The following is a 17,755-nucleotide window of genomic DNA, read 5'->3' as shown; positions in this document are numbered from 1 at the left end:
AGTTTAGTAATCTATTTCATCTGTGTACATTATGTTTCTGTTCCTATCAATATTCATCTTACTGAGGTAGATGCTACTTTAAATTTTTTTATTCTATTTTCTCTGGGATGGCTGTTGCAAACACAATCTATTAGGGCGCGTTCCCTTTATGTCGTAACGTTTATTTGTCGTTGAACGACTGTCGCGTCTAGCCTGTTCCCATATCACGACTATCTGTCGTGACTGTGTCGTGGACGTTTATTTTATAGTTGAAAGACTGTCGGGTCTAGCTGTTCCCACTAGATCATGACGACAATTTATCCGTTCACCGCAGCCGCCTTGTCGTTTGCACGACAGAAACGTCTGAACCTGCGATTATCATTACGAACAACTACATTTAAATGTCTAAAACACGATACTTCAAACACCACGACTATCTTTCGTTGCGACATAATGGGAACGCGTCCTTAGTGTCAATTTTGTCAAAAAATGTCTATGTTTGTTTAAGATGCCACAGCTTGTAGGTACTGTAGTTGCGCAATATACAACATTTACTAAAATCACTATTATTGTTTTTGGGTGCCCCTATTTATGTACCTGTTCGCACACAACTACACCACTGGCACATGGCAGCATTGTCGAGATAGGTCTGCGCATGCGACCCGTTGCCTCAGTCAGTACTTGCTTGACGCTCCATTGAGGCACACTTCACTGCGCACGAAAGTCACAATTAGCCAGTAAGTATCAAAACACTTTCAATCTTTAATGGCACTTAAGCGATGGTGTGCAACGTTTTGAAGTCAATATCGACATTCATTTTATTTTAATCGACGTGTGACAGTAATTGAAAATAGTCATTCCTTGATGTACAAATTATCCTCATTGTTAACGCGTTATTTATTGTAGGTTTACTCCTTATGCGGGGGCCGGAAATTTGAACAACATTCCTATAAAGAGCGAAATAACAACGTTCAACAATGATTAAAATTTCAAGTTTCGCATGTAATTGTCATAAAAACATCATTTACAGTATTATAATACAAGAGTGGATAATACCGCACTCTGAATTACCGGAATGTTAATCACAACATTTTCATCCCGAGATTATATTAATCACGAATTATTTATTGGATTTTGCGTACATTGGTAACAAATAATCGTTTCCAAGAATCTTCTTATGGTTTTTAGGATTCCGTGCTAAAACTGTTTCGAATTACAGTGTTTTGTTTCATCTACAGGAAAATAAAACCAAATTAGCTGATTTTTGGTCTTGATTTGTTGAAAATTTAAATTTGTTGTAAATTAAAACTTATGCTTCATATACATACAGATGTTTTGTTATTCTTTCGTCAGGTAGCGGCGGTGCCTATTGTTTTATAATGTCTTTTTTTGCATAAAATGAAGCGGTACAATTTACTATCTCTTTCACATAACGCCAGAAGCTGTGCGAAAGATATCTCTTCTTGAAACTATCGTTCGTAAAATGTGCGTAAGCGCATCGCATTCCTGAATAATATTTGGTGAAGTGCGAACGTATTTTATTCTGTATTATGGAAACTTAAAATCAAAGCCAAATGGCATTAATATTAGACATGAGATTGTAAAGTCATCAACCGACTTTACGTGATCACGGGACTTGTAAAGGGCCCGATACGTTGGTTTGTTTGAAAAAACAAATATACGCGATTTAAATCTATAATATACTCTATTTAAATAAGTTTCATTGTTTATAAACCCTCCATAGTTAATCCTAAAAATCAAAATTTAATCAACATTTAGGTTATGACAATTTAGAATTATATCTTTTGAACATTGATTTTATTCCCTAAATCATGTCCATGTCAGTTAATACTACTTTCAAGGTGATCTCCAATCGTAAAACGCTTAATTAAGAAGCCTTGGATGATAGGATGACAATGGGACTCCTAAGGTGCCTTCCTTGGAAGGAAGGAATTTTATTTTACATGAAATGTAACTATTCTTAAACCTTTTTGAGAGAAATAAAGCATTTTGTATTTGTATTCCCGATATTCAATGTTTTTTTGTATATACTGATCCATACATTACTGTGTGCCTATGCGATCTGGATGATTTTCTGCATTTTTTTAAATTACGCACTAGGGAAACCCTGTGTCGGGACTACCATGGATACACACTTAAACAACTACAAATTACACCCAAACTCATGAGAGAAATAAATGTAGACCATACAAAATAAATATTCCAGCATGTTCGGCCACGGAGTCAGTTACTATCTTTTTGTAAAAATTATTCTTTGACTCCAACCACGTTATTCCCGTTTAACCTGTTCTGTGCTCGAGTCCAGCAACGAGTGCCCAACTATACAGATGAATTATTATTATACAGGTAAAAATGGGCTTGGATATAAAATCAGTGCTGGTGGTGGATGGAGTTGGTGCCAATTGCACGGTGATTCTCAAATCACATGGAATCGCTGTTACCAATAAGGCCAAAATCACCAAAGAAGAACTTCTGCAGGAAATTCCAGTAAGTGTAAAATATTAGTCGGCGCTAAAACTAGACTAAACATTTAATTTCCGTATTCCACGTCGAGGTCAAATAAGCGAGCAACACTTAACGTGGTTTATTAGTTACATCGTTACGTAAACTGGGACAAAAAACAGTGGTAGGGTATTGGAAAGGAATAGTAGCTTGTACAATTAATAATAACAACATGTCAGACAGCGAAATTCCTTGTATTGTAAAGATCAGAGAATTAACTCCGGGACACTACCCAAATTGGTCCATACTGGAATCGTAATTCGTTATCTTATAGGTTAAATTACGTACGCTTTCCTCATATGGCTTGCACTATGAGTCTTCTCATAAGCAGTTTAGTTAGCTTTTATTACATGCTTTAACATTGAAGGATCTGTTTAGAGGACACATATGCCTTGCAGTGGGACATATGATTGTGATGTAAGAAAGGATAAAATTTCATGTCTTGGTGTTAAACAAATTTCTTTATGGATTTGTACTTACCAATTTTTTTTAAAAGATAAGTATATAATAAATCCAATGAAATTTTTCTTGTGTGTTTGCACCATATATATTTATAGAAGTGGGGTAAGTATTGGTAGTCGTATTTGTTGCCATTGATTATTGACAGCAGTGGTCTAATTTTATTGACTGAATGCTGGGCTTAGAGGTTGGTAAAACCAAGTCTAAACTGCTAGGTGGTTATTGGTGTCAGTCACATTTATATGGTCTGTGGCGTCAGTTATTGAGCTGTGTCAATAACTAATTTGAACTCGACAGTATTTGGATTTGCGTGAAGCACCTTAGTAAATATTATTATTAAATATGAGTATTTCAGTTTGTATAATAATAGAATATTCTTCTCAATTATTTTAATTCATGCTATTTTATTATAACGTACCTATTCTAATTTCTTTTCCTTGTTTTCTTTTCTCTTATTTATTTTAGATTAACTAGATGCATAAATTGTTATTAATATTAAAACACAATAATAATGCTAAGTATAACGTTATATAGTATTGTCGAAATCGTAAAACGGTCGCCAGTCTAGTGTGGGACCTAATGTAATCAGTCTGCTTACTGGCATGACATCATGTTTGCATTGCATATAAAAGTTAAAACACAACCGTAATTTAGCGTAAGCTTTTTGTAAGAATTATTTTTTTATAACATGCTTGTCAACGGCGTGACATAAGCTTAACTACCAAGTAAGTTAATTTTTCAATTAGAGCAATGGTACTTATATTACTTTTACGATATATTAGTATTTAAGAAAGTATAAATTGTTCCAGAATTATGAGGCTTTAGTAGTGAGATCAGCGTCTCAAGTCACTAAGGAGGTACTGAATGCAGGCACAAAGTTGAAGGTAGTCGGGCGCGCGGGCGCAGGTGTTGACAACATTGACGTGGAAGCTGCGAGTAGCAAAGGAATTGGTGTTATCAAGTAAGTTTAGTTTAAAGCGCAACAGAACATTACACTTAAGTTAACGCTCACAAAGTCCAAATGTATGTATTGTTACAATAAGACCCTTTATCGTCAGCTTTCCGCTTAACCTCTGCTTAAGCTTACTTCAACGCGGGCCTATATTTTAGGAGGTGAGGTGTGGTGCGCCGCCACTTGCGTCCTGCAACCGCGCGCTATCAATTAATATAAATAAAATAAGAACATGCGGAGAAAATGTGACACAGATACGTTGTCGACAACCGCCTAATGGAAAATGACAACGAAGCAGCGCGTGGCGTCGTTAAACCACTGGGCAATTTTAAAATTTTGGGATAAATGTGATTTTAATAACTATAGGGCTTCAGTTGAAAACCAAATTTAGCAGGTTCTCTGTAGTACTTAAAGAGAAATATTTCCATATAAAAATTGTATGCAAAGTTACATATTTTGTTCTTAACTAATTAGATTTAATTAAATTTTTATTGAATTGATATTCAATTATTTTTTGTGAAATTACTCCACTAGTTTGTTATAGTTATTAATACAAAGATCGAACACTCAGAAAAAATTCCTTCGATCCGGTCGGATTCGAACCGACTTCTTCTTGCATACCGTGCCAGAAGCTATACCAACTAAGCCACGGAACGAACCAACGGACCTCACGAATTTTTCTATGTGCTTGCGTCGTGTCTTTGTACTTGGTCTTTCAACGACTTTTTAGTCGTAACGCCATCTATGAGAAATCTATGACAGATTTATCACCCAGTTAGTACCTTTACGAATTCGGTTCGAATCCGACCGGATCGAAGGAATTTTTTCTGAGTGTTCGATCTTTGTATTAATAATTATAACAAACTAGTGGAGTAATTTCACACAAAATAATTGAATATCAATTCAATAAAAATTTAATTACCAGTATATTATCAAAATAAAAATACACAAAGATTCCTCTATAATGTAACGTGTATCTGCAAGAGTGATTTTTTACCTAAATAATGTTTGTTTCACAGTGCACCTGGAGCGAATGCAATGAGTGCATGCGAATTGACCTGCGGGCTGATGCTGTCTCTTGCGAGAAACGTGGTGCCGGCTGCAGCGGCACTGCGTGCCGGCCGCTGGGAGAGGACCCAGCACACCGGCACTGAGCTCTACGGCAAGACTCTCGGTGTCATCGGTCTTGGACGGGTTGGACGCGATGTGGCAGTCAGAATGCACGCTTTTGGAATGACGGTAATGATTGTAGTACTTTTGTAGTATATGTAGCGATATATTTCAAAAGTGAAATAGGCAACTTTGCTGTAGCGCATTTTGAAATGACGGTAAATTAATAAATCTATTTTTCATTCTCCTTAGGTTATACATATATTACGGTACCTATTGGTAACTTAGTAGTTGTGTAGTGTGTTCGTAAAAAGTTCACGTAAATAGTAGTAAGATACAAGAGTAGTAGGTAATGCGAGAATTTGAAGTGACGAGCCCTGCAAGTCAATTTATATAATTTATGATTTGATACCATATCTTAACTTCAAGTATCGCAATATGCTGTAAGATAGGAAGGTACATGTTTTTATCACATGCGACAAGCGAGTTCAAAGCCCTCTGTCGCGAATGATTTGTTTGTCGAAATCTCTACGATGACATTTAAAAATATCTTTCATTATATATACTGCGCGCAAGTATCTGTAGTAGCAAGCAAAAGCAAGGTCTAAAAACAAGAGCATCAAAATGAACTGAACGATAAACCTAATAAAAATACTCTATACTATATATTGAAGAGAAGGTCTGTGCACCTTTACAATCAAAAATCACCTGAAACTTATATTCTTTACATGTAATTTATTTGTAAAATGTGATTGCGCATATATTTTTGGTTATTTGGATAGTCTAAATTGTGCTGATGCTGACTGCGAAGCCGTAAGCGTATGCATATACACACGTTCAGAACAGATTACATTTCTCCAAAAAGGGTTAAGTTCTCTGATTTCGGTGGTTGAACTTTTTCTTAATTTCAGTAAAAACGTTGAGCGGGAAGGAAAAATAACTCAAACTTACATAAGATGCCGTTAATTGTGCGACTAGATTCTTAGCAATTAATGACATATTTGATCCCCTTACCTGCCCCTTAGCTACCACCGAAATCAAGATAATTTAAGAAAAGGAATAATTTTTGTATAAAGTAGGTATTATTAAAAATATAGACAATAAAAAAGTTCAATAATCTACATAAACATTTACTAATATAACTAACTATTAAATCAAGCTTTGAAACTATAATTTATATAAAAAAACGACCTTCTGGTCGCAAACAAATTTAACCTTATAACTATTTATTAAAACCAGTTTTCAGTTTGGCTGTTCAGTCTTTTTTCACTTAAACAAAGTATTTCATCACTTTAAAAAAATTTAGTACGCAATCAATAGATACAAAAGCAATAATTTTTTTGGAACTTGCGCGATTAACACCTTTTATGCATAATGAGGTAATTCATGCAACTTCAAAATTTCTCCTTTCGCTTTTTCTTCGCATATCTCTGTCTATCTTTTTAAACCTTTCTTTTTGTTCCTTCGTCTTCTTGATTTCCAATTTTTCTTTTCTGTTTTGATTATCCTTATTCATTTTCAGCGTGAATTAAGTAGTAATAAAAAAATGTGAAAATCAATAATATTAACCACGCATTAATATGAAAGAACGAATAAAGTTGTTTCTTTTCAAAGAAAATACGAAGCTTTTCTGAATTCGATAGCATAAAATCCACCGGAATAAGAAAATATTTTTTTTATATTACTCGTAAACGACAATACTTGTAAAACCAATAAATGGTTATTATATTTTAGTCGTTACAACACATATTGTACAAATATTACATACAACCATAAAATTTTGTTTTTGAATACCACCGAATTAAAAAATCAACCTGGACCAAATCCACCGAATTACGTATTTACAGGCAAAGTCTTAAAATCGGGACGGGATAAAATTTTAGGATTATTTGCCACAGCAAACAGCCGTAGGGACGTGATTGACGAATAATACGAACGAATTGCGAAGCTTCTAAAATGCTTCACTTATGATATGTAGCATAATTAGTAACTAGGTACCACCGAATTCCGGCGTAAGCCTGGGTCACGCAGCAATCTTCGTAACGTGATAAAACTATTGTCTAGTTTATTGTGAAATTCAGATTATAAGTACTGTCATCTAATTTACTATATGTGAACTAAAGTCTAATATTGATATACGGTTTAAATTTTGAGAAAAATAACACTGCATTCGGGACACGCCACCGTTGTAAGGTTTTAGGTATTTCGGATTTTTTCCATTAGGTTCTAAAGGTTTATTGGGAAGGTTTTGTATTTACCAGTTAGCTTTCGACCAATATTATACACTATTTTTTTTAGATTTATGTATTAACAAATAAATGGAGTTTAGTGCATGGACACAAAAAATAGCTGCTTTGGAGAAATGCTCAAATATTGATTTTGTGAAAACAGATTGTAGGTTTCGATCCGTTCGTGAGCGCGGAACAATGCCAGCAATTCCACTGCACCAAGCTGGAACTCGAACAGATTTGGCCCGTGGCTGACTACATAACTCTCCACACGCCGCTCATTGATTCCACTAGAAGTAAGTATCACTAGTTTTTCGTTCACTAGGTTTAATAGCTTTCAATAGGTGATAATATTATAGTATATTAATAATGTGCCAAGCACACTAATTACCAGGGCTCAAAACAGGGAATTCTCAGTGCAATGTTATGACTATGAGAATTGAAAAGAATTGGAAAACTTAAGTGGCAGTGGACGGGGCACATTGCTCGAAGAACAGACGGCCTATGAGTCCAAAGAGTTCTCGAGGGACGATGGCGTACCGGAAGATTTTACGAGAAGGGAACGGTCACGGTTGCAGGAATACGCTGGATACAAGCAGCACAAGACCGGTTATTGTGGCGATTTGAGTGAAGCCTATGTTCAGCAGTGGACGTCTTTCGGCATCCGGTTGAAATGATGATGATGATAATGACTATGAGTACCAGAGCAACATAATTAATTCACTCCGGGTAACTGCTCAAAACGTTACAAAAGTTCATTTCCCAAATCGATCCTACCAGGGACCGCGCACTCCCCAAAAAATCCGTACGAAATCTAGAAACCAGTGGAGTTACGTTTAGCGTAGATAGTACTCGTTTAGTTATTATAAAGTTTCTTAGCAATTTCATTCGTAATACGTACTTTCTATAGTGCGTAAATGGAAAATTCGAGATATAAACACTTGTAGGTATATTTTAACGATACCGATGCTCAAAACAGGAAAAATATGTTTTATTGACATTTTATCGATCTTTTATCTCTAGTTACTAACTTCGACGCTATCTAATCGATGTGAATTATCTACTTACTCCTAAAACTCACAAAGATAGACACACTTAAGTACATACAAAAAGCGAAATTGAAATCAAATAATATGCTGAAACTATTGTAGGATTAATAATGATAACATCATGATATTGCATGCTTTAGAAAAATACTTTATTATCTGCACATATATGTCGCTTCAATCAAGTTTTTAGTCAAATTTTGCGATTAGTGATGATCACTTTATGCAACACAGTTCTTGATTCAGAATTTCTGACCGATTTAGGAAACAAAGAGATGATAGTTCTTCTGATCTTAGAATATCTTATTCTATAATGTTTTGTCAAACAACAAGTTAGTTTTCCACGTAACAAAAATTTAAAAGACAATTGAGGTGACAGCAGTAACATTTTTATTTATCTTGCCATTCATCAATTTGATCAATCACCAACAGAAAATTATGTAGTATATATTTGATTACGGCAATACCTACATAAATTGACGAGCGTTTTCATTACTAAGTGAGCATTCGAGATCTTCTGTAACGAAAACACCTTTTATGATAAGCTCAATTTATTGCAAGAACATAATTTTAAACGCAAGTTACGCAACCATTAAAGTCGATTAAAAATTGAACTACAAATCTTTAATTTTTGAAAACACTTTTAGACATACGAATATGTCTGTGGTGCGTACGAGGTCATATTTTTTAAAGCATATCTTGATAGAGTTCAGAATGACGCCGAGCCGGCACTGGCGGTGCCTATAAGATCTTTACGAATTAAACTTTGAATGGCAACTGTTATGGATATGCATGTCGCTTACCACCAGGCGCATGACTTGATCGCCCCGTCACTTGGTATTATAAAAAAAATAGCACCAATGCATTTGATGCACAAATAGCATCATGCACCATTTCAATTAGATCTCTTAAACATTTATTTTAATATTTAAACATTTTATTTTCGATATGGTGGAATTACATATCAATATTTTAGTAATAATTGAACATTCCATTTTAACAGATATGATCAACGTTAATGTACTGAACGCGTGCAAGAAAGGTGTCAAGATAGTAAACGTCGGGAGAGGCGGCCTTATTAATGAGCGTGATTTGCTGCAAGCCTTAAAAACTGGACAGGTAAAATCTCTTTCTAAGAAGTCATATTATAATGTTTTTAATTTTCGGTGCTTTTCGACAGACCATCTGATTATGTATTATGTAAGGAGAAGAAAATTTTCTCAAGAAAGTCAAAAAAAACTCACCTCACGGAATATCACACGTACCTATTTTGTTAACACTCAGTATAAGCTCACTAAAACTTGAGTATCTACACTCGAGAGCAATGAATCCGGGTCACTTAAAGAATCCAAAAAACTCGGAAAGTAAGAATGCTAGGTTAATGCAATAAATTGTATTTAATAGACAATTTAATACTCCTTAAATGAAAGTAAAAAAAAATATGAGTCACCATACATTTTATTTACACAAAATTACATAAAGAAAAAAAACTGCTGATCTCTCCTTAAAACAAAAATAGGAAACATGAAATTTTTGAACTTTATTACGATTTTCTTGAATTTTAATACTTCGTATTGCCTCCTCGTGCTTCCATTACTGCGTTTAGGCGGTTTGGCATGCTGTACACCAAGTTCCTTATACGATTTTGGGGAATATTCTCCCATTCCTCTGTGAGAGCAATTTTGAGCTCACGAAGCGTGATTGGGGGAGGGTTTCGTTGTTTTACGCATCTCCCTAGCTCGTCCCAAGCATGCTCGATCGGGTTGATATCCGGGCTGCGCGCTGGCCACTCCGTACAAGTAATGTTCATCTCTTGAAGGTAGTCATTTACAATCCTACCTGTATGAGGTCGGGCATTGTCATGCATAAATATAGCATCCTCACCAAAATTGACCATAAATGGACCAACGTGTTCATTGAGGATTTCATCTACATATCGCTCGCTAGTTAAAGAGCCGTTTTCTATGATCACCAGCTCTGTGCGACTTTCAGAAGAAATTCCGGCCCACACAAGTACAGACCCACCACCGTAGGCTACTTTTTCTTCGATGCATGCTTGCTTGAATCTTTCCCCTGGTCTTCTATACACTCTGTGTCTTCCATCGTGCTTGTAGAGCATAAATTTTGATTCGTCGGAGAACATAACTTTCGACCAATCTTCAATACTCCAATTTACGTGGTTCTGGGCATATCTTAGTCTTGAAATACGATGCCCACGCTCCAGTTTAGGGCCGTTTGCAGGTCTAAGGGGTTTTAAGTTAGATTCAGCAAGCCGACGCCTTACTGTCCATGCACTTGGGTTACTTCCTCCGAGGCGTCGAAACTGATTTGTGAGTTCAGCTCCTGTGAGATTTCGAAGCATGGTGTTCACCAAGTATCGGTCTTCTCGTGCTGTGGTACACCTAGTTCTGCCCGTTCCTGGTCTGCGTAGGTTAGAACCAGTTTCTTCGTAACGTCGGAGAACTCTTTGTACTGTTGACAGCGACACACCGACAGTCCTGGCTGTATCGCGCTGACTCCGGCCAGTTTCCACCAATGTAAGTATTCTGGTGCATTCTTCAAGTGTAAGCGACATGATTTCAGCTTAAATAATGAATATTAAGCACTATCAACATGGTTTATGTACCCACATAAATGACAGATTACAAACAAAAGCAAAAACAAATGCTGTAATTTCGTAGTTCCATCTTCGAAAGTGTTCCCTTTTCATATTTGATTTTTTTATGATATAACTTTACAATAACTAAAAAGTTTTAATACCTTCATTTAAGGAGTATTAAATTGTCTATTAAATACAATTTATTGCATTAACCTAGCATTTTTAGTTTCCGAGATTTTTCGGATTCTTTTAGTGACCCGGATTCATTGCTCTCGAGTGTATAATAAGCATGTAAAACAAAAATCTAACGTAAAAAAAGGGTTGAATTATGATAACAATGTTTATGTGAACCACTTCGAATTCAAAGACGATGAAGTCATACTTTTTTCAAATTAAGCATTCTGTATATTATGGCCAGTGCTTCATAACAACATTCTTATCATAATTCAATCTTTTTATAGCGGTCCTCTAAATAGTTGTGATTGTGAATATTTTAATATTCTCTATATACGAGTATTTAAAATCCTTTTTAAAATTCTACTATGTAGCCCTAAATCATATCGCAATGCAGGATCTTCAACGTTACGCTTCCAATGCCGTATTTTATTTTATATCAGGTTGGCGGTGCAGCCCTCGATGTATTCGAACAAGAGCCTCCCACAGATCCTCTGACCTTGGAAATAATTCAGCAACCATCAGTCATTGCTACACCACACTTAGGTAAGAAATTGCCTCGCCCAGAACAACCTAGCGTTCTTATTAAGGCGATTATCACACTGCACCGCGCCCCGCGACGGAGCGCGAGACGCGTAATCACGCGCGCGGTGGCGGAGACGCAGATCTGCGTCAACAGGCAAGCAGGGCAGCGGTCTAGCGGCCCCGCGTCACTTAAAGTACTCGCTTCGCAGTTGATCGCCGCAGTGATTGTATATGTAGCCGAGATCCTTCTTTGACACCATAATATTATTAACCATTCTGGTTAATAATACAAACCTCATTCAGGACGCTGCAGTTATACTGTCTATTTGGTTTTTGTTTACTCAAACAAAAAGACACCGAAGGTATTGGATACACCCCTTTTTACGAACCCGATCGGTAAATGAATAATTTCAACTTCATTACAAAGATTTAAGAAAATATGAAGATAAATTTGGTCCATTTTTAATAGCAAATATAAATTTATCGGCGTCGAGATCTGTTGCAGAAAATTGAACATGTCCTTAAGCTTAAAAATCTGCGCGGCAATGCGGAACGTAGTGTGCCATACTCTGCGGTTCGCGGCATTCCTCCGCGCGGGGACGCGATAAAACTGCGCGCGCCGCTCTCCCGCGCGGAGAAGCGTTGTCAGTGTGTTTGACGGCGCGTGTTTTCCATACAAACAGGTACTTCAGTACAACGTTAAAAAACGCAGCTCCGCGCTCCGTCGCGGGGCGCTGTGTACTGTGATAATCGCCTAAAACCCTAGGAGTAGGACAACCATAATATTGGATAACGTTAGTATAGTTATATAGTTACATTTTGGCACAAAAGTAATTAGAAATTCTGAGGGTACACTAAACTTTCGGAACTGCATCAATACAATGCAGTTTCGTTTAATTGCTTCCGTCAAAATTACAATAAGGAGCAAAGATTAACTACGTTTTTAGAGTAATTTAATAGACTATGTATGTTTTTTAGACGTAGAATATATGTTATTTATTGTCCACATAAGCCGTGGTAGCTTAAGCGCCCAGTTACACGAGTAGAACATTTTCCGACCAGTTACCACTATATTACCATATACATTAATGGCGAATATGAATTCTATTTACTAGGCAACAACATTTAAAGTACTCTGAATAATACAACCGCGCGGCCGCCGCGTAGACAAAAAAATAGCGCGTGACGCTCATTTAAGTTAAAACGTAAAAGCTAAATAAATAGAGCGTATTTTGCCATGACAGACGCACGTGGTCACAGCGCGGCGCCCGCGATGAAATTCGTGCCGAATCAATGCGCGCTTATGGTTTGACCTACCGCCTCTCAAACAGAGGTCGTGGATTTGAATCCGAGACAGCACCTCCGAGTTTTTCGGAATTAATGTGTGAAATTTAATTTGACATTTACCATGCGCTTTTCGGTGAAGGAAAACATCGTAATGAAACCTTCACGTCGAAGAACGTTCACAACACTGGAAAACGTGTGAAGTCTCCAACCCGCATTGGCCCAACAGCCCAATTCTGCTAATTTTCTTGAAACCACTGACCGTTGTAATTCCATTGAGACTGTTGCAATTATGACAATATTTGCTATTCTGCTAACATTTAGTTGCAACGGCAGTTGACTCTCAATACGGTGTCGGTGGAATGGCAGTGCTGGCATTCATTAATTCGACCACTAACGATCGATGTACTTTCTAACTTACTTACTAACTTGTACTTACTATCAAACCTTACTAAAACTACCGTGAGTAACAAAGTTTTTTGAACTCAATTTTGGTGGCAATTTTTATTATTTGATTACTCGAAAATATCATCGTGAAATTTTAAAGAATATTTCAGGTTACTACACTCGAATATTAAATAATACGTCATGATGATATTCTATAAACATTAAAATAAAAAGAAATTGTCACCAAAATTGAGTACAAAAAACTTACCTGAAAATTACCCTACTATGCATATATTAATTTTTATCTTGTTAAAGCTGCAAACCAAATGCTTTTTATGTCATAATTAGTAGACTATGTCATTGATGTGCCATCCAGTCGCCATTGAAGAGCAAAATACCAAAAAATTGCAGTGCCAGTGGAATAGTATCACGATGGCTAGCCACTGACAAGTCACCACTTAACTTTTAACAGAATACCGAGCGAAAACAATCCCACCATTGACACCACAGACCACATAAATTGACACTATCGGCACACAACTGAGATTATTTAAAATTAGCAGACTTGGGGTCCAAAGTGGCGCACTATGGCCTAAACCCTCGCCTGAGAGGAGACCCGTGATCTGCAGTGGGACGTAAACGTAAACGTAAAAGGGTTGATTTTGAAGTGAATAAAACAATGTGCGATTCACAGGTGCATCTACAAAGGAGGCACAAGTCAGAGTGGGACAAGAAATCGCGGAACAGCTGGTGAACTTAGTAAAGCCTGGCACGTACACAACCATGCTCGCAGAAGTTACTCGCATACTCAGGAAATGAACCTCGATTTGTTATAAAATTCACTTAATGTTACGGTTTTGATTGTATCCGACACCGTAATAATATTCCCGTGTGTTACGTGAATTCGTTCGAATTTTTGTCATTGAAAAACTATTATGCACTAATGCTGAAACACAGACATTTAGATATAATAAATAATATGTCTTTGTGCCGAAACATCGTCACTTGACCTATTGTCATAGTAAACTTAACCAATTATACATTTAATAAGGTAAAAATCTAAACAATACTACAATAAATATACTGTAACGTTAATTATAAGTTTTTTTTTATATTTCAATTTATGCCTAATCCCATTACACCTCACGGCAATAACAATACCACGTCAAATTTTAAAAATTATTTATATAAAAATTACTTAGAGGTACACATAATTTACAAATAAAAATCCTGTTTAATTCTTAAGTAAATTAATTTTGACCAGTATATGGCAGTGTCGTACCTACATAGCAAGGGAAGCACTGAAAAATGAACAGGTGTAATATGAAACGTTACGTAGAAGTTTAGGTATGAAATATGTTGAAACTTAGTGATATTTATAATAGTCACGTAGCCCCTTATAGGGTTGTGGGTGTTTAAGTCTAAAAGATACTTCATTGATTCACTTTCCAGTGTATTTATCTCATCTGCTAATTTGTCAGTGCATCTTTGTAAAACTATGAAAATAATATAACTCTTTCCAGCCTTAATCTCGAAATAAGTAGATACGTTTGTATGTGATGTCAGATATGTAATGGAAGAGGCGAGCTATGGCGCGTGTTGAAGGAACTTAGTTCCCACGTCGGAACGTCCTGCCGGTCCTAATTGGAGCTGGGGCTGACTCATTCTGCTCTTCAGACTCCTCCTGCACAGCTCTCGATGATGCTAGAAGAAAGAAACGCACGTCGTATTATAAATAGCGAGCATAGCAGTTATTTATTGTTGCCAGTGTAGTCTCGAGAGGACGTTGCGAATCACATGAATTCTTGTTTAGTAACAATGTTATCAATATATAATTATGTATTACTTGACGTATAATGTAAACAAACTGACGACATTCAACTGAAAGGGCGTATGACTTAGATTTTTTTGTGACAGTCTATACGATCGAGTCTTAAAGGGTCTATAAAATCGATGTCAATTGTAGATGTAAAAACTTGTATGTAGTTGTACGCAGAACAGTCTTTGATTGGTACCAACAAAAGGTAGAATATTTTAAATTAGATTTAAATACGTCTCCCGTAGATTTACTGCCTTTGTAAAACCTGTAGGGCTAGCACGATAGGGCGCGACCAGAGAGAGAGCGACATAGAGCGAGAGAGAAGCTCGAGATATTACAATTCTCGCGCAAGTCGCGCTTTATCGTGCTGGCCCTACTGGGATGTTGTCCATTCTAACAAGCTATATTAAAATATAAATACTTACGCCGTCCAAATCGGCCTCTACCAGGTTTCACAGGTCCGGCCGCCTCTTCGGTTTTGCTCTCCTTTGCTGGAGTATTGAACCGCTTTTTACCTGAAGATTGTGATAAAAATTACATCCGTTTCAATATAAACATATAAGAACATTATTCTATTTGTAATGCATCTTTGCTCTACGAATTTCATGTTTGCATACCAATTCTTTCCGTAAAAATCAATTTGCTGACACTTGGGCCGGTCGCATACGTTCGGATTCCGGATTCGTTTACCTAAATGGACGAAGCAATGGCACGACATTTATACAAATAGTATCAAACAACGCGTACGTTCACTTTAATGCAACCGAATCAAATGTACAACCGTTAAATATTCGCAATGATCGTTTGTAATAAAAAAAAATCGTATATGTGCAGTGGCTTAATGGAACTCATACCAATTTTCCGGATTCGAAATCTTTACGCTTGCGCTCGGCCTACGGTAAAAAATCGTAATGTATCCTACAAAAGTTGCAAAACAACCGCAGTTTATAATCACTAATAAATTGAGCGTAGGAATGAGCCCATAAAATATTTTTTTACACCTTTGAAACGCTCTATTACATGACAATTTACTTTCACGTAATTTACGCTGGCGTTCACGCCTAGTTTAGTTGTGCAATTGTTTATAGGTAGTTTGTTTATAGTTTTTTACAGTTTATTATCGTGCAATGGTTAGCAGTGCTTGTCTTAGCAACAACCAGAGAAAATACAATAACCAGCATTGTATCGTGCGTATATTGCGGGTGCCGATTTGAGGCTTACCCTTTCCTCGCCCTGACCTTTGAAAACCTGCTTCTCTATTAGTATTTTCTCGAATTTTTTGATACATTCTCGTTCGTTTCTTAGTCATCGTTGTATTTAGAGGCCTTTTTTCCGTACTAATTTCCTCCGAAGCTATTGATTTCGTTTCATCACCTCTAGTCGTTAAAGTTTTTTCTGTACTGTTAACAACTGAACGTCGTCGATTTAAACATGACGGTGTACCTCTTGAATTGACTAAGGCTTTTGAAGACTGCGACTTACTGAGATTTAAGTCCAACTTTTTCTTTACCGGAACCGCTAAGAAAAGCGAAATAATCGTAAGAACTGTGACCCAAATCAACATCTCAAATAGAAATTATCTCCCGTTGGAGTGGTTAGAGACTGTCCACATTCACCCGCAACGCTCCTGACATACCTAAATCAATCACTTCATTCACTTGCAATAGTTTTGTACATTCACACTCGGTTATGCTTGTTGCTTGGAACTTTAAACCTTGCTAGAGGTTGTGATATAACCGATTATTTGGGAAATGAAAATATTTTTCCGGATTTAAATCGCGTATATTTGTTTTTTCTTTTTTTATAGGTCCCATGGTCACGGTTGACTGGCCTGAAAAGGGCTCGAAACGTCGGTTTGTTTGAAAAAGCAAATATACGCGATTTAAATACTGAAAATAATGTTCCATTTCCTATGTGTAACAATCGCGAAAACCTAAGATCTCGATAACCGATTTTTCTTCGAAATTGAGAAGATTGTCACAAGGCATCCGCTTAGCTATAAAACAATTTTCCTATCAACAAGTCTTTCCGTATAGCAACAATAGAACAGTTTTCAAGACGATTAAATAAGTGCTTACTGTAACTAGATTTGACGGGAGTGGGTTCAACAGGAGCGTCTTGCGCAGGCGCTGCGGCTGCTACCTGTGACTGGCCGTGCAATTTGGCTGAAAGTAAAAGGATATTCCTTTAAATTAGATACTACGTTATGTACTTATAATACATTAATTCTTATAATTTGACTGCTTCGATGGAATGAAAATACAGAACGCTTTTTTCGTGTGATGCCCAGATCAACAACATTATAAAAGTCTTTGAATACAGCATTACTAAAATTTTAAAAAACGAAATATTGTCTAAATTAAGCAAAATATCTTACTCGCAATATTTAAAGTAAGTCCCATAGCCACGAGACACCGATTTAGTGAACTTAATCGCAATTTTATACTTGAATGTTAATATAAAAGTACTTCATAAATTACAAAATTTCTATTAGGAATGCAGTGACGACATTTCAGCCTGATTATATTTTATAGAATACGTGGCCACGTATCCTCTCATTTATAAAACTTCGATGATGTTCATTAATGGAGATTCGATGGGGTTTTGGTTAAGCGTATTTAATTTTTTTTATAATAGGGGTTAAAGTATGAAATTGCCGATTTGTACTGA

At 36.4% G+C, this 17,755-nt stretch overlaps 2 protein-coding genes across 2 annotated transcripts in view; one reads left to right on the top strand and one right to left on the bottom strand.

Moving 5' to 3' along the window:
- Positions 1 to 606: 606 nt before the first annotated feature.
- LOC113238904 (D-3-phosphoglycerate dehydrogenase) lies at positions 607 to 14,088 on the top strand. Its single transcript, XM_026475783.1, has 8 exons — positions 607 to 716; positions 2,347 to 2,487; positions 3,771 to 3,922; positions 4,933 to 5,152; positions 7,415 to 7,547; positions 9,301 to 9,416; positions 11,514 to 11,616; positions 13,961 to 14,088. The coding sequence occupies exons 2-8, from the start codon at positions 2,353 to 2,355 to the stop codon at positions 14,083 to 14,085; spliced, it is 984 nt and encodes a 327-aa protein (XP_026331568.1). The 5' UTR covers positions 607 to 716; positions 2,347 to 2,352; the 3' UTR covers positions 14,086 to 14,088.
- A 597-nt stretch (positions 14,089 to 14,685) lies between these two features.
- LOC113238987 overlaps positions 14,686 to 17,755 on the bottom strand; it is a 13,241-nt gene continuing 10,171 nt past the window's right edge. The window contains exons 4-6 of the mRNA XM_026475883.1: positions 17,164 to 17,250; positions 15,511 to 15,600; positions 14,686 to 14,970 (exon numbers count right to left, since the gene is read on the bottom strand). Coding sequence (XP_026331668.1) covers positions 14,876 to 14,970; positions 15,511 to 15,600; positions 17,164 to 17,250 — 272 coding nt within the window. The 3' untranslated portion in view covers positions 14,686 to 14,875. The remainder of the gene's footprint in view (positions 14,971 to 15,510; positions 15,601 to 17,163; positions 17,251 to 17,755) is intronic.

Source organism: Hyposmocoma kahamanoa, unplaced genomic scaffold (assembly GCF_003589595.1).
Source record: "Hyposmocoma kahamanoa isolate Upper Pololo Valley unplaced genomic scaffold, ASM358959v1 100021, whole genome shotgun sequence".
In the NCBI taxonomy this organism is placed as follows: Eukaryota; Metazoa; Arthropoda; class Insecta; order Lepidoptera; family Cosmopterigidae; genus Hyposmocoma; species Hyposmocoma kahamanoa.
The sequence above is the reverse complement of the archived record's forward strand: the minus strand, read 5'-3'. Positions and strand labels throughout refer to the sequence as shown.